Source organism: Alosa sapidissima, chromosome 3 (genome assembly GCF_018492685.1).
Source record: "Alosa sapidissima isolate fAloSap1 chromosome 3, fAloSap1.pri, whole genome shotgun sequence".
NCBI classification, from domain to species: domain Eukaryota; kingdom Metazoa; phylum Chordata; class Actinopteri; order Clupeiformes; family Clupeidae; genus Alosa; species Alosa sapidissima.
Genome location: NC_055959.1, coordinates 19,057,010 through 19,078,739, shown reverse-complemented (window position 1 = coordinate 19,078,739; position 21,730 = coordinate 19,057,010). Strand labels below are relative to the sequence as shown.

The window sequence follows — 21,730 nt, the reverse complement described above, 5'->3', positions numbered from 1 at the left end:
TGTGTTTTTGAATGTTAAAAGTTGCAATTGGTGAATACTCTTTTGAGAGGTGGATACAATAAGAGGTGGATAAACTCTATTTCTGACATTTCAGAGGTGGATAATCTGTGTTTACTTGCGTTTAGCCTCCACTACAGTCCTGGTGAGGAGTCCTGAGACAGAGGAATATGGAAGATGCACAGAATGCAGGAGTAATGTGACACACTGTTAGCCGGTTGCTTTGTAGTATCTTTCCCAAGCAGGCATAAGTGAATAGGTTTCACCTTGCACACCTGTCCTCCCCCTATGCTATAGGCTTTCTCAGGTCAGGGAAAACAAAGGGCATCCTGACTTTTGTCAATAGAGATTTAGTTAGCAGCACAGCACTGGAGCCTGGACTAATTGCCATATGCCTGTATAACACAATGTATTAAGTTACATAAATAGCATACTGTAGCTTAACAATAAATAACACTATGCCTACTTTCTAATGTAGACAAATTTAAGGATTTATTTTTAATACACAAAGTATTATTATTATTATTCTTATTATTATTATTATTAATAATAATAATAATAATACATGTTATTTGTTACATACACCTTTCAAAGCACCCAATGTCGCTTTATTATTATTATGTATTATATTATTGCATTGCATTGCATCGTAGGTTAAACAGGCAGTAAAATCCCACCTCCACCTCTTCCAGGAGCTATACTCATAAAGTTATGTTCTTTCAAGGGGCAATTCTTCTGGTGTCCAGTCGTGGCTCATTACTGACATGTTGGCAGTAGATTCTGTAAAACTAGGAGATTATTTAAAAAAAAAAACTAGGATAGTTAAGGAATGGGATGGTGGGTCCATACTTAGACCTACACCGAAGAGACTTTCAAGTTTCGTCCCCATTCTGCTGAAACAACTCGTCCTTCTGCTAAACTCTCTACCCCTCCTCACCTACGTCACTTGCGCAGCCGTGGCGTCCCTACCAGGCAAACAACATGGAGTCCTGAATTTGGCCACTACGAAAGATTTACAGTCAAAACTGCATTCCAATGTGATCTCCGACGTGATCAGGATTATACGGCGACACACCGAGACACATGTGCCAGCCGTAAGAGTACACTGCTTCGACAGAAATAAAGCATGAAGACCGCTGGTTAAGGTTACACCAATCCTGCCAACCAGGCCGAATACCGTGAGTAACGTTATTTGCAAAATACCGTCTCCAGGGAAATTAAGTCTGGAGTGCCTACGGCTTAGCTTAGACATAAAAACCGGTTACGACCGCATCGTTTGAAATCAATCATTTTTGCTAAGGTTGTCAAAATCTTAAAAAGATCCATCTCCACAGCAATGGAACATGCATGTGTTAACAATGTCATATGTTTAAATATGGAATTATCTTTCGGGTTACATCTTTGTACAGAAGAGCCTGCTTTTTCATCTGCAGACAGCTCAAATTGGGTCAGACCGTCCCAAATTGCAACCCGCAGATGCAGTGAGACACGCGTGATGCAGATGAATTTACGCACACTGCAAACGCTGTTTTTAAAAATAAGTTTTTGAACTCTTGTCTCGTCAGGTGGAATATAATCTAGAGACATAGAATGGTGTTTACGTGTTGGACCATTTGAGCCCCACCTCTGTTGTATCCAAGCTTTAAAATTTGTATTTAATTGGCAGGGAAGTTGAGGTTCTGTGTATTTCTTGCGGCAGTGGATACACTCTGCACAATGTAATAGAGGACGCTCCGGCAACGCTGTGCACAAGGCAACCATGGAATCTGGAGGGGGTACACACCCCTCTGGTGATCATCCGCGCACCTTAGGGACCAATCAGGGGTCTCTGCCTACGGTCAGTGCACAGGACTCGACATCGCTCACACCCCTAAACCGCACCTTACAGGTAAACATACGTGCACAAGCTTAATTAATATCGACAAATAGCTTACAGTTATGAGCCTATTGTTTGTATTAACACTATCTAAACACTTATACAATAACCTAGCTTGTTATTAGACCTTTATGTTTTATTTGCATGGTGCAACCTAGGATCCCTGTTCCTCAGATGAGAAGGAAGAGTTCTCATGTGGTGTGCACCTGCTGAACAAGAATGGAGACAGAGACTCAGAGGGCACACAGGGCCTGCTTGCCAAGGCCGGGTCCGGGAGGAGTGCACAGAGGAGGTCCAAGTCCTCAGCCTTTCCCTCCTCCTTGACCTGGGACTCAGACTCGGAGAAAGAGACACAAGACGGTAAGCTGCTGAATACAGTAGTAAACAGTATCTGCCCCCCTCTACACATAAGCTCATTCATAAAGTACTGATGGTAATTTTGATACCATAGATTTAATAGAGACCCAGTCAGACCAATAGTATGAAAAATCAGGAACAGAGTTTATTTACAATGATGCGCATCAAGGGAGAGACAGCATGACTTCACCTAAAGATCCATCAGCTGCTCTAACTAGACAAGGAAATAGTTAGGGTTTAAGTATCCTTCCAGGCTGACGGGAGATGCCGTTGGTCATCCCATCTCACGTGGACTACACTGAATCAGACCCTGATTAGTGGCAGCCTGGCAATCCGGAGCAGATAGCTACTGACACAGCCATTCAAAACAGTGAAACACTGCAAAGTCATAATATTCCTGCTTATCTTTAAATACAGTCACACACAGATATACACAGGGACAGTAAAGATATCATACAGTCATTACATAGAATCATACTTTTAGTATCAAAGTGACCTACTAATGAGAAATGCAGAACATTAAACCACATATTGAAATATTGGACATAATGCAGAACATTAAACCATATATTGAAATATTGGACATAATGTTCTATTCCACTTTCTCTCAGTACATACAAATTGAGAAGTTAACAGTAAGTTTGTAGCATACCATGGAGATTTTACATGGCGAGTCATTTGAACCGAATTTGAACTGTGTCAATCATATCCAATACCATAGTCCATACATACATATCTAGGTGAAATGGGTATTAAATACATTTGAAAAGTGACAGTATAAAGAACATGTTCAATGCTGGCAATGGGCGGCTTCTCTGGTGTATCACCAGAAGGAAATAAATTCATCATGTTTTATACACAGAGTTTAAAAATGCATTTTCTGCTAAATAAAATCCTCCTTATCAGCACCCAAAACAGAATGGCTTGGTTTGGCTGACTTAACATAAATCTAAGCAGCAGAGTCAGTGGTCACATAATACACAGATTAACTTTCATTGCTTTCTCTGCACACAAATATGGTAAAAGAGTTTTGGAAACATAAGACACTCCAAATGGATATTCTTAACCTGACCATCATCTGCCCTCCTGAGACTAATGCAGATGAGTGGGTAAATACAGTATTCCGTGCAGAATGGTGTTAATGGACTATGCTACATTGTTTTCAGTAAGTGTCTAACCAGATTGACATCAGAAATGATAGTGTCATCAGTATAGGCCATAAATATCAGTAATACGTCCAGAATGTACAGTGTGTTTTGAGGCTGTAAATGTGAAAAGTGATGAGAAATAAATAACAAATAAGAAATGATATGACTTTCCCTGCTGGCAAGGGTGGGATGGCATTAGGCATGGCGCAGCCTAGCTCAGGCTAGATTGTTATGAAGACACTGTATTGCACAACCATAAGTCATTTGGAATTTCTGTAATAAAGTTTTATGACAACATACCAGACCTCTCACTGAACTGAATTTGCTTTTTTCCCCATAATTTGGTCAATCCTGATGTTCAAGAGCAAACAGAGGCAAAAAGATGAAATGCGCTGCTTAAGTCAGACTAGAATTGTTTATTGGTGTATTGAAAAGGGAATGGGAAAGGAATTTTGTGACTAGACAGAAAGAAAACTGTCTACTCATCTCTTTAACACAGTCTTAGTTACACATATGCCTTTTGTTACTATGTTATTACAAAAGAGTCCGTTTTCCCATGTTGGCCATGGTATACCTAAATACATAACACTTTAGCAGTTTACATCTCTTTAACTCTGTCTCTGTGTCCGTTGAGGGTGTTTCTCCAGTGAGTGTGCCTCAGAGCTGTTGATGCTTCCTGTATGAAGTGACATTCGTGCTCTCTGTCCTGTCTCTTGTTTTCTGTGCTGCGCTGGGGGGGTGTTCCAGAGGAGGAGCTACAGCACTTTTGTAACCCTCATGGTCTCGCCGCCCACAGCCCTGGATCACCCACCTCGGGATGTGAGCCAGACAGGTGAGAAGTCAGGCAGGGTCATAGAAGGTCACAGGGTAAAGAGGGCAGCAGACAGGCTAACAGAGGGACTGGTTAGACCTGGAAGTGGCGTAGGCAAAGATTTGGAATGGTGGCTTGTTAAGACTGAACCTTAAAGGTGCATTCAGTGATTGCGCAGGAAGTCCTGTTTGTTTGTGATTATATTTATATTTAAATTTATTAGCAGACACTTTTGTCCAAAACAACGTATATTGTATTTTAACTAAGGACCAAACTAAACATGCCTGAGAGGTAGCTCACCCCTACCTTCAATTTTCCCAGAGAAATTCCACGGAAGGTGTCGTTTTTTGTTTGGGGGATAGGCTGCCCCCAGTCTGTTTCCAGTTTTTGGAGCCTGGGCTGCCTACAGGAGACCTGTTTTTTTTTTTTTACAGTGCACTCAGAATAGGCAGTTAACGGTCATGAGGAGATGATTGCTGAATATGACTTGAAATCGCATACCATCACTGACTACACCTTTAAGATATGTGAGGTGATGCAGTATGTCATATGTGATAAACTGGGTATCAGTATAAGTATAAGTATATATAAGTATATATACTCTGTTGATCCCGTGAGGGAAATTTGGTCTCTGCATTTATCCCAATCCGTGAATTAGTGAAACACACACAGCACACAGTGTACACACAGTGAGGTGAAGCACACACTAATCCCGGCGCAGTGAGCTGCCTGCATCAACAGCGGCGCTCGGGGAGCAGTGAGGGGTTAGGTGCCTTGCTCAAGGGCACTTCAGCCCTGGCCTACTGGTCGGGGTTCGAGCCAGCAACCCGGACTTCGGACCAGTAGGCCATGGCTGCCCCTATAAACTATATCAGAGTATAGTTTAAACACACATACAGGGATTAGTGACATGATTAGAGCATGACGTGATAAATAGCACATGCAGGTCAGGAGGGTAAATGAATGACTGTCTTTGTTCAGTTATAGCGTATGTTGATATATTTAATTTCACACTCTGAGCTCACAGTGTTGAACATATGCTATTGCATTTATATCTACAGAATAGTCCAAGAGAGTTGCCAAACACCAGAGAACCCTAAGCTTGCACTCCCTGAGAAAGACTTACTCATGCCTATCCAGGACCAAGTGGTCAACACACAGAAGGAGGGGTCAAAGAGAATGCTCTCCACAGAACCAAAATGTAAGATATTTTTTCTAATGTAACTCATAATTTGGAGAGATAGTTAACTACATGCCATCTTAAAATCCGTGCTGCTATAGACAACTAATTTTCGCAGAACCATTTTGAAAATGAATTAGAATTCAAATGACAACATTACAAATAGCCCTCTATTCTTTGATCTACAGTGTCAGATGCTGAAGCTGAGAATGTATCAAGAGAAAAAGAGAAATTTTTGCCCAAATCAAAAGTAAAACCAAAGGGGGGCTGCTCCAAGGAGGAGACTAAGGATGATCAGCAAAAAGCTAAAGATATGGGTCAAGAAAAGGATGTATACACCTTCCCTGGGGACTCGGACCCTGAGAGCCCTCCACCGGGCCCCTGGGCGCACTGCACCTTTGTGGAGCGGCGGAGGAGGAAACGGGCCCTGCTGAGGCCTTTCTCTGGTCTGGGCAGCTGGCAGCGTTCAGTGCCAGGTTCTGGCCGGAAATCAAGGGCCGCCGTCCTCAGACCGAAGGAGTGCGGGACTGTAGTTCCTAACAGAGGAGTCTTTGATTTTAAGGAGGAGGAAGAGGCAGATGAAGAAGAGGATGAAGACAACAAAGAGGTGGATGAGGAAAAGGAGGAGGAGGCAGAGAGGAAAGAGCCAATGCTGAAAAGTGAGACGCCACAGGAGCCAAACCAAGATATTTGCCCAGAGATTTTCACCTGCGTGGAATGTAGCATTTACTTCAAGAAGAAGTGCCACCTCCAGGACCACATGGGAGAGCACAACCAGAGGGAAGGACGAGGGGGCAAGGCTACCGGTAGCTGGCGAGGCAAGGCCACTCGCTTTGAGTGCAAGGAGTGTGGGCAGCTGCTGGAAGACAGGTTAGCGCTAACGAACCACCAGAGGCGGCACAGAGAGTCTCGCTGTAAGATCCTGGAGGAGATCAGCAAGCTAAATGAGAGCGGGAAAATGGTGGGGGAACGGAGCGGGGGACGTGTCAGGGTGACAGAGCCCAGAGGCAAAAAGCCCACTCCCGTCTGCCATCAGTTTGTTTGCCTGAAGTGCAACTTCAGCACGGACATTCCCCAGGAGCTCGCCGACCATGCCAAAGCACATGCTCCTCGAAAGAGAGCTGGCATGCTGCGCTGTTCCCCGCGCCTCCAGCCAAAACTTTCCTCAGCAGAGAAAATCCAGCCCCCTGGTGCCCGGCCCACAGGCCTGGCCACCGCACTGTCCTGTGATCAGCACTCCGTGCAGGAATCTAGCGGCCCTGGGCTTTGCGAGCACCTTTGTCCAGCTCACTCCTCACAGACCAGCACCGCAGAGATGGAGGGACAAAAGGAGCCAGGCCCACATGCAGAGCCTGCCCTTGATCTTGCAGTCACTCCTCAAGTTCTTTCCGACCCTCTGGAGAAGCACATTGTGCCCAGGCAGACTCCTCCGCAAGCGGGGCCGAGCCAAGAAGTGGTTGATGCCCTCGTTGCAAACGATGCAGCGATGGAAGATCGCTCCCACCAGGCGACGCCGGCCGAGACGGGGCCAGAAAATCCAGAGCCTGCGCCGCCAAAAAGGGAGGTGGCATTCAAGAGCATTGGGATTCGGAGGTCTTCTCGGGGGAGGAAGGGAAGCAGCAGACCAGGGCAGTCCTTGGCCAGAGAGGACAACGCTTCTGATATGGCAGATCAGGAACAGAGCCAGGTGGACATAAAAGACCAACCCTTGAAGAAGACTCAAAGTATTCCAGAGGCATCAGCTGGACCCAGTGTGGACAACAGCAAAGGTAAGGCTGATTATTTCATACAGCAGATCCCCTCTGGCCACACGTGGTCCCTCAGCAGATGTGGCATGACTGCAGTAGTGCACTGCTCTGTTGCTGGTATCGTTGCTTTGGTTTGATAACAGTGGAAGCCACCCCATTTGTCCGAGGTCATTGTCACATTTCAAGACATTGTCATACGCAATAATATTACAGGATATTATTGACCACCATAAATTTCAGCACATGTGCTCATGGGAAACGTGTCCTGAAATTTGTCACAAGTGTTTGTCAGACATTTGCAAAAACTAAGCAATTTAAGGCATGGCTTTTGAAACCCCCTGCTGTGGCTTAAAGGTAGATGGATGCCTTTTTTCATCATATCTATCTTGTTGTAGGTGGTCAGTAATAAGCGCGGGCTTATTGAGCTGCATTGGCCTCTTTTCCAGCATTCACAGTCTACCCACATGGCTTAGTCTTTGTCGACGAGGTTGTAGATAAGGAGCATTCCCACGTCTCTCCGTTGTAACTGAACCCAGTCGCCCCCCCCTTCCCCTGCAGACCCTGTGGAGGTGCGCGCTGCGGCCAAGCAGCTGAAATGCAGTTTCTCAGCCAGCCTGCAGGGGGCGACAGAAGGGCAGCAGGTTCAGCTCAAACACATGGTGCCCCTGGTCCTCATTGAGTCCCTCTTCCTTGACTCTCAAACTCCCCTCTCGTACCCCGGTTTTGGGGAGCGAAGCAAAACACTGGGTGAGTGAGCCAAAGGTAGAGCTGTTGAGGTCATAGAGTAGTTGAAATGACTTATCTCCCCATGTGTGAGGTACTGCATGTCTACCATTTGGGATTGTAATAGTCTATTAACTAGTCTGTCTGATGGTGCTAGAGGGCTCTATGATTCTGTGTGACTCATCCACATTGCCTCATGCCACTGTATGTCATGTACATATAATGTTTCTAAAGTAGTAAAGACCCTGAATTACTGGGGTCTTCAAGCCCAGTGTCTGCTGTGATTTTGCAAGGCTATTAGCCTACTATTATTATACAACTCAACTTAAGAATTCCTGATAAGTCCTTCTGAAATTATTGGCTCGGCGAACATAGCACGTTGACCTGGCGCTGCTCAGACCCAAGTTGAGCTGCTGTGTCTTGAGACCCCACAAGGCTTGAGGCTGCCAACTTATATATCGCCTCCTATTCTTACCTGACAGATGGCCCATCAACACAGCAGCCCCCCATTGATCTCTCATCCCCCAAACAGAGAAAATTGAAGCAGGAACCAGATAACTGGGAAGCTACTGAGAGTGTGGAGAAGATCTCTGCCATTAAACTAGAGAGTGAAAAGGAGGAGGATGAGTATGGTAGTGAAGCTGAAGGCGATGTTACGAGGTTCCTGAATGAGCCCTTGTCTGATGACGATGACGATGATGATGATGATGATGATGATGATAATGATGATGATGATGATGGTGGGCCAATGAAGAACATGGAGAGGAAGTGCCCTTATTGCCCAGAACGATTCTACAATGGCATTGGATTGGCCAATCATGTTAGAGGACACCTCAACAGAGTGGGCGTCAGCTACAATGTGCGTCATTTCATTTCCCCTGAGGAAGTCAATGCCATTGAGAAAAAATGTTCCTACCAGAAAAAGAAGAAGAAAGGTGAAGAATCTTTGCTGAAGGAAAATCTATTTCTGGCTAGCAGAAATAGCACTCATAAATATTGTATTAATGCAAGTTGTAGAGTATGTAGGGGTGTGAAAAGTTGTGACTGTTGAAAGAGTGAATTTAAAATGTATGCAAGCTGTAGATTTAGTATGCCTTATTAAAGTGTGGGATTATATGTTGTGCAGGAGGTGCAAGTTTGGAAATAACAAAATAAAATAGAACAAAATAGAATTAGGAATACGAGTGTTATTCAGCTGGCCAGTTTGTTGAGGTGCTGCAACCAGTCTATCCTCCAGGATTTATCAGATAACATATATTGAGTTTACACATTCCTTCCACTTTCACTTCTTAGAACTTTACAAAGAGGACTTCTGTTCTGTTAGCTGACAAAATCTCAACTCTAATGACCTTGAAGCCTCTCTGTCTTTTCTTCACTGCTACTCAATGACTAGTTGCCAACTTCGACCCAGATACCTTCAGCGTGATGCGATGTGAGTTCTGCAGTGCCGGCTTCGACACCAGAGCTGGACTGTCCAGCCATGCGCGTGCCCACCTGCGTGACTTTGGCATCACCAACTGGGAGGTGACCGTCTCCCCCATCCACATCCTCCGTGAGCTTTTCTCCAGCAGGCCAGACCTTGTCTTACCTACAGCCCCACCACGCTCCCCAACTTCAGGGGAGGAGATGGATCCAGATCTCGACTCTGAGACAGACAAACCAAGCTCAGCTGGACATAAGAGGAAAGAGGATAATGATGTCCCAAAACAATCATCACCTCTACCTCGGAAGAAACATAGTGTCTGCGACCGAGAGGGTGAGTGCACCAGGCATTTTGTTAGAGCTGGTCAGTTTAAGACCTGAAGAGTCCTGTAACTTAACTACCCATGACAAGCTGGTTGACTTGAAAATAATATCCAAAACTTTATTTGGTAAATTGGAAAACTCCTTTGCTACTTTGCTGGATAACTTTATTCTCTGTCAGGTTATCTAAATGGCACCATTCATCAGATGTAGGAATAAAGAAAACTAGGCTTTGTGGCTTTTTTTTATTTTTTATCTATAGCTGACTTTTCTGTGTTTGATGCATATGTGGATATCTGTGAGATGCCCCAATGACCTTACTGTAATGAAGTGTTTTTTGACTGGGTCTCCGCCTTTACTCGATTGGTCACGCCTTAGTTCGGCGGTGCATTTGTACGGGGCAAAATGGCTGCTTCCACCTCTCCGCATATACAAACAATAGTGGAAAAATTGTCGGATTCGTGCAGGCGGGAGTCCGATGCTCTGCATCTGCGGAGTGGTGAGTGCCGCGCAATGTATTTGCTGTGCGTTCGTGCACGGGAAATGTTCTTTTTGTTCATCACAGCATTCCCATAAGATTGCATGTCCCGTTATGAGAGCGCAGAGAACCAGACACAACAGTCATCAAAAATCAAGCCATATGAGACCATTTGAATTACTGTCTGTCTGGCTTGCATCATTGACATGACTGCTGAACTCAATGCGACGGAGCCAGTTTCATGCGTGAGTGGAGTGAACGCACCCTGTTTTGTAAATAGTTGTAGAAATTGTAACTATTGTTGGAAACATTTTATGTCATCAAAGATATTTTCTTGTTTCATGTAAAAACGTCGATTTGAGCGTTTTCTGTTGGCTATGGTGTGATTTCCATGTTACCTGTAGTAACGCCATTTTACCTCAGGGTCTTGAAATAGCGCTTTGAGCATCATTTTACATAGTTGGAAAATGGAGCACTCAGGCTGTAGTCTGCCTGAATAAAGTTTTGAAGGATCCCCCCCACCCCCCTCCCTCCCTCCCTCCCCATTTTCATTAATTTTCCATAAATGTTAATATATCTGTGGTTATTTTACATTTCAAAGACAGACGTTAGTTCGCCTTCTTTCTGCCGAAGTAATATGTAGGTATTTTAATACAATTGTTTTAGGTATTTAGATTGCAAAAGGATACTTTGTTATCTTTAGACTACTGACACCAGAAACAGCAGACGTGGGTGAGCGCAATGCGATCTAATGACCGCAACACGAACGCCCACTCGCTCGCACATTTTGTTCATCCTTGACAATGCGCCAACTTAACAACATGTTGTTATTAACATGTTATGATGGTAAGCCTATTGCATTGAATTCAGGCAAAAGTAAAGTTGAGGTGATTTTTGCATTTTTTGTTAAAAAGTTCATAAATCATAAATGATTTTGCATACAAGTGTGTTGTTTCTGCTCAACTCCCACATAGAATTCCCACATACAAAAAACTGAAAGTCCCTTTCTTCAGTTTCAGTTATTACATCTCAATTATCTGTTAATTAGGCCTACTTGGTAATTATTCAGTGACCATAATTGGATTCCCGTCTTAATCTTTGATGATATGATTTATTAGTCCTGACCTCTTCTTCAAAGATTAACATTAATATTGTTTTAAATCCTCTCTCTCTCTCTCTCTCTCTCTATGCCAGGGGAGGAACAGCAGCAGAATGAGGATGAGGAAGATGAGATGCCTGTGCTAGATGGCATGGCTCCCAGTCCTGCTGAGATTCTCTCACCCCTGGAGTCAGAGAACCACTCCTCGAGAGAAGGTGCCGACAGCAAGGGTGAGGAGCAGTGCAGGTTTCCTTTCCTCAAGAGAAAAGCATGGGAGGATGGAGAATGTGTTCTCCTTCAGAGAACTGTGGTTATGTTCATAACCTTTACGTTTTCATGAGCTGGCTCTGACCCATGACAATATGAAGATGGAACAAGTGCTGTCTTGTCCCATTATCAGGCTAATGGTATTGGTGTTGTGAACAATTCCCAAACAGACTTCTGTCTGCACTTGGTGTTACAGTTGAGCTCTCTATATTGAAATTAACCCTAGCCAAGTTTTCAGTTTAGTCTGTCACAGATTCCTGTCTAGGTAATAGCTCTCTCTAGTGGCCATTTTTCTTCAGTGTAAAAAGGTACCATCCCTCCATTGCCAATAATCATGTATGCTGTTACTATTTACCCATGTAAACCAAAAGATTTATTGTTGAATTTATTTAATTGTCAGTGCATGACATGTTTATTGTGTGTTGTCTCTCTTTATTTGGGCATGCATTATTTCCAAGTGTGACTTGGATTGTATTTTGGATTGCTTTTAGCTTTAGCATGGGGAGTATCCATGGGCAGCCGTGGCCTACTGGTTAGCGCTTCGGACTTGTAACCAGAGGGTTGCCGGTTCGAAACCCCGACCAGTAGGCACGGCTGAAGTGCCCTTGAGCAAGGCACCTAACCCCTCACTGCTCCCCGAGCGCCGCTGTTGTTGCAGGCAGCTCACTGCGCCGGGATTAGTGTGTGCTTCACCTCACTGTGTGTTCACTGTGTGCTGAGTGTGTTTCACTTCAATCAATTCACGGATTTGGATAAATGCAGAGACCAACGGGATCAAAAGAGTATATATACTTATACTTATCCATCTTTTTCCGGTTCCGGCGCCGTCAAGTGTGGCCGCCTACTCAGCAGCTCCGTGTCTTCCGTTGAATTTCCCCTGGGGATCAATAAAGTATCTATCTATCTATCTATCTATCTATCTTTCCTGTCTTTCACACACTTCTCCTCCCTCCACACACAGGGGTGCTGAAGTGCAAGGTTTGCGGAGCCCTGTTTGAGACGAGACGGGGCCTGTCGAGCCATGCGCGCTCTCACCTGCGGCAGCTCGGCGTGGGTGTGTCGGAGAGCAGCGGCGCTCCCATCGACCTCCTCTACCAGATCGCCAAGGAGCGTTCGCTGCCCCACTCCCCCAAGTCACCCCCTCAGTCCAAGAGGTCCCCACGAGACATGTCCACCCCCAGCCCCCCTCGCCAGGAGAAGCAGGAGAGGCGTGTGGATGAGGAAGAAGAAGAGGAGGAGGATGTCAAACCCCCTCCTATTCTGACGTCCGCAGTTCAACTGCCCCCTTCACCCTCCATCCCATCTCCGGCCGGCTCCATGCCCCCTTCGCCGTTCGTCAGGTCCCGCTCCCCCTCGCCGGTGCTGAGGAAGGCTCCCATCTCCTCGCTGCTCCCGGTGTCATCTCCGCTGCGCTCCCTGGATGGCAGGGGTGGAATGGGCAAGACCATCCTCGCTCCTCCCCTTCCTCCCTCTAAGCCCTACTGGGCTCCACAGGAAACGGATGCCCCCCTCAACCTCAGTAAGAAAAAGACTATAGACCATAAAAAGACCATGATATTGGGCTTACACATTAAGGCCTTTTTCCCTTTCTGCCCTTGTTAGTCATGTAGCGAAAGTAACACAATGAAGGAATTCACCCTTTTTCGTCAATTGTCAACATACAGGGTACCCATTTTAGCACTAAGGGGGCTTCACCATCAGTCCTGATTTTACTCTCTTCTCTCTTTCCTCCCTTTCCCTGTCTAGCGATGGAGCCCGACCCCAACAAGGACATTGTGTGTCAGTTATGTGGCGCGTGGTTTGAGACTCGCAAGGGCCTGTCGAGTCACGCGCGCGCCCACCTGCGCCACTTTGGCGTGGAGTACTCTGAGTCCAAGGGCTCGCCCATCGACCTGCTCAACCGCCTTATCCTCACCGACGACTTCAAGCGCCGGGTGGCCAGCCTCTCCCCCTCGGCCGGCATCGAGGACCTCCGCAGCCTGGTCTCCTTTTCCACCTCCACGTCCTCTTCCCCCTCCTCGTCATCGGCCTCCTCCAAGCGGCCACTGCTGGCCTCATCCCATGCCTCCCCGCTCCTGTTCAAAGCCAGCGCAGGGAGCGGCAGGGCAGGCCCCAAAACTACCTCCTCCCTGTTTGGGCCGCCCAGCAAAAAGCCCCGAGCTTCCCCACAGCAAGTCTTCCGCCTGAGTGGTGGGGAGCTGACGCCCTACTCCCAAGGTAGACTGGCCTCCTTTATCCTAGTCCTTTATAGTCCTTTATAAGTCCTTTATAATGCCACTGTATAGTGTAGGTGACCATAAAAATCAATTATTAAGTAAGAGATGAGGTGAGGTATAGAGGTTGAGATGAGGCATAGTGGTGAGGTATAATGATTTGTAGTGGTATACCTTCCGAAGACGATATTACCCTATTACAGTTACTTAATTAAGTGAATGGTCTTGATACGAGCACATTATATACTAAATACCTATATTACCAAGTGTGTTATGTGGTTTAGTTAGCATCAATTTGTGTACATTTCCGATTTGTGTCTTCCTCTCTCCAGCTGAACCACTGAAAGATGTGGGTTGTGAGTTCTGCGGCGAGTACTTTGAGAACCGCAAGGGCCTCTCGAGCCACGCTCGCTCCCACCTGCGGCAGATGGGCATCACCGAGTGGTCAGTCAACGGCTCCCCCATCGACACACTCCGCGAGATCATCACGCGGCGCGGTCTGCCCTGCGCTCTGCCCCTCAAGTCCCCTCGCTCCTCGCCCGGCCCGGGGCCCCCGCGGCTCTCCCTCCCCTCCCCCCCGGCTGGACTCCTCAGGCGCCTCCCGTTCCCCTTCACCCACCCGCCAGGACACCACCAGCCCACCGCCCGCAGGATGGAGCCCTCCGCCTCGGCCTCCAGGGCCTCGGCCAGCCCCTCCACCACCCCCAGCTCGGCCTTCCCGCTCAAGCCCAAGCCGGAGCCCGTCCAGCTGGAGGTCACCGCGCCGAGTGGCACGTTGGACAGTGGGGAGGGCGGAGGGGTGGGAGGCTTCACCATGGAGCGTCTGGGCCCCAGCTGGGTCAGCTCAGACAGCCTGCACCCCATCAGCATGAGTGAGTCTGCACGCCTGGCCAGGAGCCTGCTCACTCTCTGGGCTACATTCAGAGATCTGGCTGCCATAGGTTTTAAATCACATGTGGAACCGTTTATTTGGAGTTATCAAAGTGGAACATAACGTTTTGAATCATCTGAGTGATGTAGAAACTGTAGGGATGATGAATCAGTCATGCCATGCGTAACATCGACTGTTAGGGCTGTAAAGATACACATACACGTAGGTTCAATACAGATTTGTAATGAATGTACCAAATGCACTCTTAAACAGTAATCAACAGTAGGCTTTTTGCGTGTGGACCATGTTTCAAATTTTAGTTATTCCACAAACATGTTAATTGGTGGACCATATATCAGTTTAGTTAATTAATGGCAAAAAAAATTTGACACTTTTTCAAAATACTATTGTTGCTTATATGTGTTTAGCATCAGCAATATTGTCAGTGTTTGTTTGGCTAGCAGTACTTCAAGGCTTACTGTACTGAACCATGACTTTAACACCATGGTATGTTCCGAATTGTAATTTTTGAGCACCGCTACAGCCCTTTCGGCTGTTAATGCATTCCCCCACATGTCCATCCATCTAACATCTGTTTTGTCCTTCTGCCTCCCTCCATCCTGACTGTCCCCTTGTATTCTCTTCTCTTTTCTTCTTTTCTCTTCCTCTCCCTCTCCCTCTCTTCTTTCCTTTCATCTGTATTTCTCCCCTCAGGCATGGCTCATGACTCGGAGCCCACGCGGGACATCCGCTGCGAGTTCTGCGGCGAGTACTTCGAGAACCGCAAGGGCCTCTCGAGCCACGCCCGCTCCCACCTGCGGCAGATGGGCATCACCGAGTGGTCAGTCAACGGCTCCCCGATCGACACGCTCCGCGAGATCATGCGCAAGCAGCAGCAGCAGGGGGGCTCTTCCTCCTCCTCCTCCTCCTCCCCCGCCCGACACCCACCCAACTCCCCCTCCAGCACCGGGGTGAAGAAAGAGCCCCGACCCGGCAGCAGCCCCACCTGGGAGGGCCTCCAGCCCCAGCAGCCGCACAGGTTCTCCCGGAAGCCCCCCCTCAACCTGCTGCACCCGGGGCAGCCCAGGCTGCACAAGCACGCCGTGGGGCTGGCCGGTGTCTCCAGGCCCCTGCAGGCGGGGAGGTTTTTCGCAGCCGTGGCCCAGCAGGGCAAAACAAGGGAGGAAGGCCAGCGACCGGCCCAGGAGAGGGGAAGCAACCAGGGGCCACAACCGAAGGCCTTCTCGCCACCTCCACAGGACTTCTCCTTCAAGGGGAAGACATCGCCAGACAAGCATGGGGTAGGCCACTTGGGTAAGGCATGGATTTTATTATTATGCTCATCCTCTCACTCTCTGTCCTCCTCCTTCTTTCTAGCCTTCCCCAGGTTGCAGACAGTAAAGGTCACTCCGTGTGTGTGTTTTAACCAGCTACAGATGAAAATTAGCCTCTGTGCAATAATTTGGCTGAGTTATTCACTGTGCATTGCCCCTGTTAAATAAATGTATAAATAAATTCTGAATAAATAAATTCCAGATTTTAACCTCTCTCCTAGTCAGCAGTTTTCACACTTTTGAAAATTCAGGTGGCTGACCCAAACACTGAGGAGATCTGGTAGCCTACTCTCCAACCATGTCAGAGAATAGATGGTAACAAAGCCTCAACTTGTTTATCTCTGCAGATGCCAGCTGTGAGCTGTGTGGCTTTTACTTTGAGAACCGCAAGGCCCTGGCCAGTCACGCACGAGCGCACCTGCGGCAGTTCGGCGTGACCGAGTGGTCTGTGAACGGCTCTCCCATCGAGACGCTGAGCGCCTGGATGCGCAGTCGGCCGCACAAGGTGGCAGAGATGCATCGTGGGTACATGCAAGGTGGACGCTCTGGTTCAAAGAAGGTGAGAGGCCCAGAAGATAAACCCAGTTGCTATCAGTGTATAGTTATAGATTGTACTCATCCTTACCCACCTGCCTTAAAGCTTACTTAACCCACAAACCCACAAACATTGTGTCAAACCATTACTGGATATCTGTGATGGTGCCTGCCTGTCATAAGTTATTGTATTTTATGCATGGTGAAGAGTGATTGCAGTGGATCTTTTTGAACTTTTTGTGTGAACTCTTAAAGTATTTCAGGCAGTAGAATTCTGTTCATTTGGCCCATTGTGTTTTAGTGATGATGAAATACTGTGCTATCTGTTAGCCAAAATGTTTTTGTCATTCTGGCATGTACAAGTGTGTGTTATCTGTGCGTTCACAGAGGGGTAGTTCCTCTCTCTCACCCTCGTCTGATTCCGGCCACACCTCTCCGGTAGCCCAGAAGCCTTCCTCAGCACTGTGGTCATCTCTGTCACAGAGTCGGAACAGGGCCAGCGAGGTTGCTGGAGGTCAGTGGGGTTCATCGAGGTCAATGGAGGTCAGAGCAGGAAACCGAACCTCTCAGCATGGCCACGCTCCTCAGGTCTCCAGTCCTGCCTTGCCACACGCGCAGGTCGCCCGAAGTGAGCTTAATGTTCGCTTACCACGAGGTACGCATGCACATACACACACACACAGACACACACACACAGACACACACACACACACACACACACACACACACACGCACACACTTACACACGTAAGCTTGGGTACAAGAGCAGTTGTGTAGCAGTGAGGATGTATTGCACTTCTACAATTAGAGCCGGTATACATGCATTGATACCAACTGAAAAACTGCTGCAATTATCTGTCTTTGGTTCTGTTCATATCCATAAATGTCTATATTGTGTGTGTGTGTGTGTAGGCTTTGAGCGGCGGCCTCTAAAGCACCCGTCCCACCCAGACGCAGGAGAAAGAGAGACTGGCCCCCCCAAACCCCCCCGCACCAGCACTGTCCCTGCGCTGGTGCCCAAGCCCCCCTCAACCCCGCTGGTCAAAGTGGTGGGCAAAATCTACTCCCTCAAGTGCCGGTCAGTACCATCTTATCCGACTTCATGTACCTGGAACTTTAATGTATGTGGATTTTGGTGTTGATTAGCTTTTTGGGACTTAAAGCTTGTTCACAGTATTCCCCAGAGTTAGCTAAGTCGATACATACCCTTCTCGGGCGGACTGATTTGCAGGCAGCACCTGAAAAGCTCCGGTGTAACTTCTTCAAACCCCAAGGAGAAGTGCTTTGCAAATCACTCTGCCTAAGTAGCAGTCCTTTGCCTGAATGTGAATATAGTACCAAGTGTATTTGCTTAAAAAATGTCTGTGTCTCATTTCACACTGTTATTTGTACACGTTGTAACTACAGTATACAAATCACAGCATGTAAATAGGAAAATATTGGAGTTCTTTTGTCACTATTGGGAGGTGTAGGCTACTGGACTGGCCACTTCGAGGCACCTGTGCTTAGATAGGCTAGCGGTGGGTGCGTCAGACCGAGTAGTACACACACGGAGATGAGAAGGGTATGTGTCGACTTAGCTAACTCTCTGTCTCCCCTCTCTCCCTCTCTGGATCTCTCAGGTTTTGTGAGGTCGAGTTCCACGGGCCCCTCTCAGTGCAAGAGGACTGGATCCGGCACCTGCAGCAGCACATCCTCAATCTCAACTATACCAAGCCAGCTACACCCTGCACGACCCCTGACCCTAGCACCAACGCAGCCGCCGCCGCCGCCGCTAACCCCAAACCCTCGCCCGAGACGACAACCACCTCCTCGGCCCCGGTCTCCGTCGCTACCTCTGCGCCTGTGTCCATCACCACGGCTACCCTGACGCCCAACCCCACACCGACGGCCACGGCTCTGCCAACCCCTGTCCAGACTCCCACGCCCACCCCCACCCCCACCCCCACCCCATCGTCTCCGTCTCCACCCACGCCCACCCCCACACTGACCCCATGCACAGTGGCCAGGCCTCTTCCCAGTCCTGCCACATAATGCACCTGCCATAAACATTTCCATTTGCCTCCATCTTGCCTTCATCATTGTATTAATGCCATCTGTCTCCTTACTGTTACCAACTAATCATTCTGTCGGAGGAGGATAGAAAGGACATGACACGACCCCATGTGAATGGGACTTTGTGCTGCTTCTACCAGTGGACCATCACTGACCGCGAAGCGGGTGACCTAAGCAGACCCGGAGGTGTCTTGAGTTGTCCACGAGCTGCTGGGGGTTCATGCTACCTCGGCTCTTCAGCAGAGAGGCCTTCCTACTTTTTGTATGTGTAGTCATGATGCGTGTACGAGTGCATCCGGATGGACGTGCTCACATAAGCTCTCCAAGTGAAGATGTCCTCTCTTCCTGTTGCCATGCCTCTCTGGTGCTATAACTGGCTGTCAGCAGCCACAAGTGTAGCGCCGCCTACTGGTAGCTGGTATAAGATTTAGAAGAGTACATGAGTTGCTCTCTATTCAAGACAATGGTAAAACACTTGTCATTGTGCAGTTCCATTTTCCATTATTTATTTTGGCCAGTGTCTTTTTTATTAGCACTTTGTTGACCTTATCATTGCATAGCATTTGCTTCAGGCCAAAGCCTAAATGTCCACTCCAAGTGGCAGGGATAAAAATCCCGCTCAATTGAATGTGTCTTATTTTTACGTGCAAACATGAAGCCACAAAGCCCCGCCCCTTAAAATGGTGCCACAATGAACTGACTTTGGCACACTGCCACCAAAAGTGTCCACATGCACCTTCTTAATTAATATGGCACACAAAAAACGTTGGCACTTTTTAAAAAAGCAAGAATTGTACACTAAATCAAGGCAGGCCCAGTCCCATTTAATATTGCATTTTCATGGTAAGTTAGTATGTCAGAGTAACTAAAAGTTTTTGTGTCGTTTTGAACTCTACTGATGTAAGAGGAATGTCATTGTTTTAGGTAGTCATAAGTGAAGGATCCCTTTGCATTTCAGTGTTCTACCACATTTTTGTTGTGGTAGCTATTTGTGTTCCACCTTCTTTTTTCTGTGTCTACGTTCTCAAAGAATACTGGTAGGCACCGTTGGTACTGGGTCTACATTGTGGCAGTCAAGCCCTGAAGGGCTTGTCCCTTCCTCCAGTTCCCCCACCCCAAGCCTTTTAAAAGGGCCATTCACACAAGGATAACTATAACTTTAGCAATGAAGTGTCCACACTGACCAACGATAAAGAAAGTCTCTCCTCGTGTTAATGAATGTGATGTTTAAAATGTTGATGGATTCTGATTGGCTGTCAGATTTTTATCATTTGCAAAATCACTCTGAAAGTGATTCCCAACTATGTTGTTCTTCACGCCATTATATAGTTTAGTTATAGTTTGTGTGTGGACGTCGTCATTCATATTAGCGTGAACAATACTTTTTTTGCTGTTATCGTTCTAGTTATTGCTCTTGATTTGAACTGCCCTTAAGACAGAGCCCCAAACTCCTCAAGCTTACTTGCTGCATGTGTGAATGCAATGGACTTCCTTGGCCAAAATGGTCGTAGATGTACGAATGGAGGAATGCAATTGATTCACATATGTTACTTTGAAGTTTTTCATGTATGTTAATTTGCTGTTGTGTGTGTGTGTGTGTGTATGTGTTCATGTTTGTTGGTATATGTGTGTGTGTGTGTGTGTGTGTGTGTGTGTGTGTGTGTGTGTGTGTGTGTGTGTGTGTGTGTGTGTGTGTGTGTGTGTGTGTAAGAGAATGTGTGCATGTGTAGTTACTAATAAAGTAATGTACCGTAAACGGAAGCTATTTGAAAGTGACTCAGACCACCTGTTGCCAGTTCTCACACAACCATGCCAAGAGCAACACCATACTACATACACCAGTCTCTGCGGGTGTGCCAAAGACGCTGTCCTCTCTCCTCTCTTTGTGCACCCCACCCCTGCGAGCTGTTTACACCAGACTCTACCTGTCTAATGGAGCTAATGCCACTTTACCAGACTGAACGAGGGGCATGGCCTTTTAAGCAAAAGGGAACTTTTTTTTTCTCTCCGACCGCTGGCACATGGTGGGAGATGCACAAAACTGCCCCAGACCTCACTTGAACTCTTGACCCCACACACCACAACCGTTACAGAGACTTTAAAACAACAGTATTTCCTTTTGCTTTTGTTTAAAAAAGAAACAGGCACGTTAGCCAAGCACTACTACAGTGGATGACAGAATGAACTCCCATGTGCATCTTTTTCATTGCTTCAGATAATGTTTGTAAGTTGAAGCAATAAGCAAAGGGTCCACATCATATGTACTATTATTGACTGTATGTTTCTGACATTTACAAAGTTACTCTGACTGTTAAGACTCCCGTAGGGAGTAAAAATAGATACAGTATACAGTTAAGTGTAAACTAAATGTATGACATGGTTAAGAGTATTACTAGACATTAGCAGTTCCGTAAACAGCTAGTCATGACAATGTGATTTTGATTTTCATTTATTGTGAGTTTACTTTTGACTTTTCAGCTGTCTGTTTATTTTCAGTTGTCACACGTGTTTCTGTATTTGAAGTCATAGACAGTGAAATAGATTAGTGCTCTTTTTTAATCAATTATTATTTCGAAGCTGAAAACTATGACTAGTTGGTGCTCGTGAGAATACGATGAAGAGAATAATGTGTTAGATAGGGTGAACCTTTGACTGTTGTATTCTACTGCAGAAGGGACTCTTAACACTGGGCCTCATGCAGCAACAATCTCTTAAATTTGTGTTCTATTTTCTTTTCTTTATCTTCTATTGTGAAAAAACTCCAGAACTCAAAACATCGATCCAAAATCTGCTCTTATCTTGGTGCTCTCAACGTTAGATCCCTTTTGATCATTCATTGGAGGTGCACTGCCGAACACTAAACTCTATATAAGGGCAGGTATTGTGCTGTGTGGAAAGCATCTAGCACCTGCGTAAGGCCTTGATGGCCAAAGCATTTAGGAGCCATAGCCTTTGTAAGCCATTCAGAAGTTAATGCACACAATCTTTTAGTCTTAACTGGTATAAGTGGACCAGTAGTATTGGTAGCCCACAGATGTGATATTCCATGTATTTTAATTACCCTAGAACACATAACAATCTGAATTGGAGTATGACATTCAAGCATTTGTCTACTGTCAGAATTGGTTGTTATTTTATCTTGGTTAGTGCTCTCGGACACTTATAAAAAAAATCTCTCTCCTAAGAGAAGGACAACATAAAGAAAACATGGTAGAATCCCAGAAATCAATGGGTACAGATTTGTTAATGTTGTACTACCTGCATGAGGCCCATTGTGTCTTAAAGGGGAGGTTCTG

At 46.6% G+C, this 21,730-nt stretch overlaps 1 protein-coding gene across 1 annotated transcript; it reads left to right on the top strand.

Moving 5' to 3' along the window:
* Positions 1 to 685: 685 nt before the first annotated feature.
* Positions 686 to 18,413, top strand: si:ch211-194b1.1 (protein Wiz). Its single transcript, XM_042085497.1, has 18 exons — positions 686 to 1,175; positions 1,697 to 1,885; positions 2,032 to 2,233; positions 4,126 to 4,210; positions 5,251 to 5,390; positions 5,558 to 7,138; positions 7,676 to 7,864; positions 8,323 to 8,775; positions 9,234 to 9,596; positions 11,256 to 11,390; positions 12,389 to 12,946; positions 13,174 to 13,644; positions 13,973 to 14,512; positions 15,226 to 15,825; positions 16,193 to 16,404; positions 16,767 to 17,034; positions 17,292 to 17,457; positions 18,002 to 18,413. The coding sequence occupies exons 2-18, from the start codon at positions 1,757 to 1,759 to the stop codon at positions 18,411 to 18,413; spliced, it is 6,504 nt and encodes a 2,167-aa protein (XP_041941431.1). The 5' UTR covers positions 686 to 1,175; positions 1,697 to 1,756.
* The last annotated feature ends 3,317 nt before the right edge of the window (positions 18,414 to 21,730 follow it).

Coding starts and splice junctions, on each gene's coding strand:
- si:ch211-194b1.1 (XM_042085497.1), top strand. CDS start 1,757: ATGGAATCTGGAGGGGGTACACACCCCTCTGGTGATCATCCGCGCACC. Junction 8,776..9,233: donor CCAGAAAAAGAAGAAGAAAG/GTGAAGAATCTT, acceptor CTCAATGACTAG/TTGCCAACTTCGACCCAGAT. Junction 17,458..18,001: donor ATCTACTCCCTCAAGTGCCG/GTCAGTACCATC, acceptor TGGATCTCTCAG/GTTTTGTGAGGTCGAGTTCC.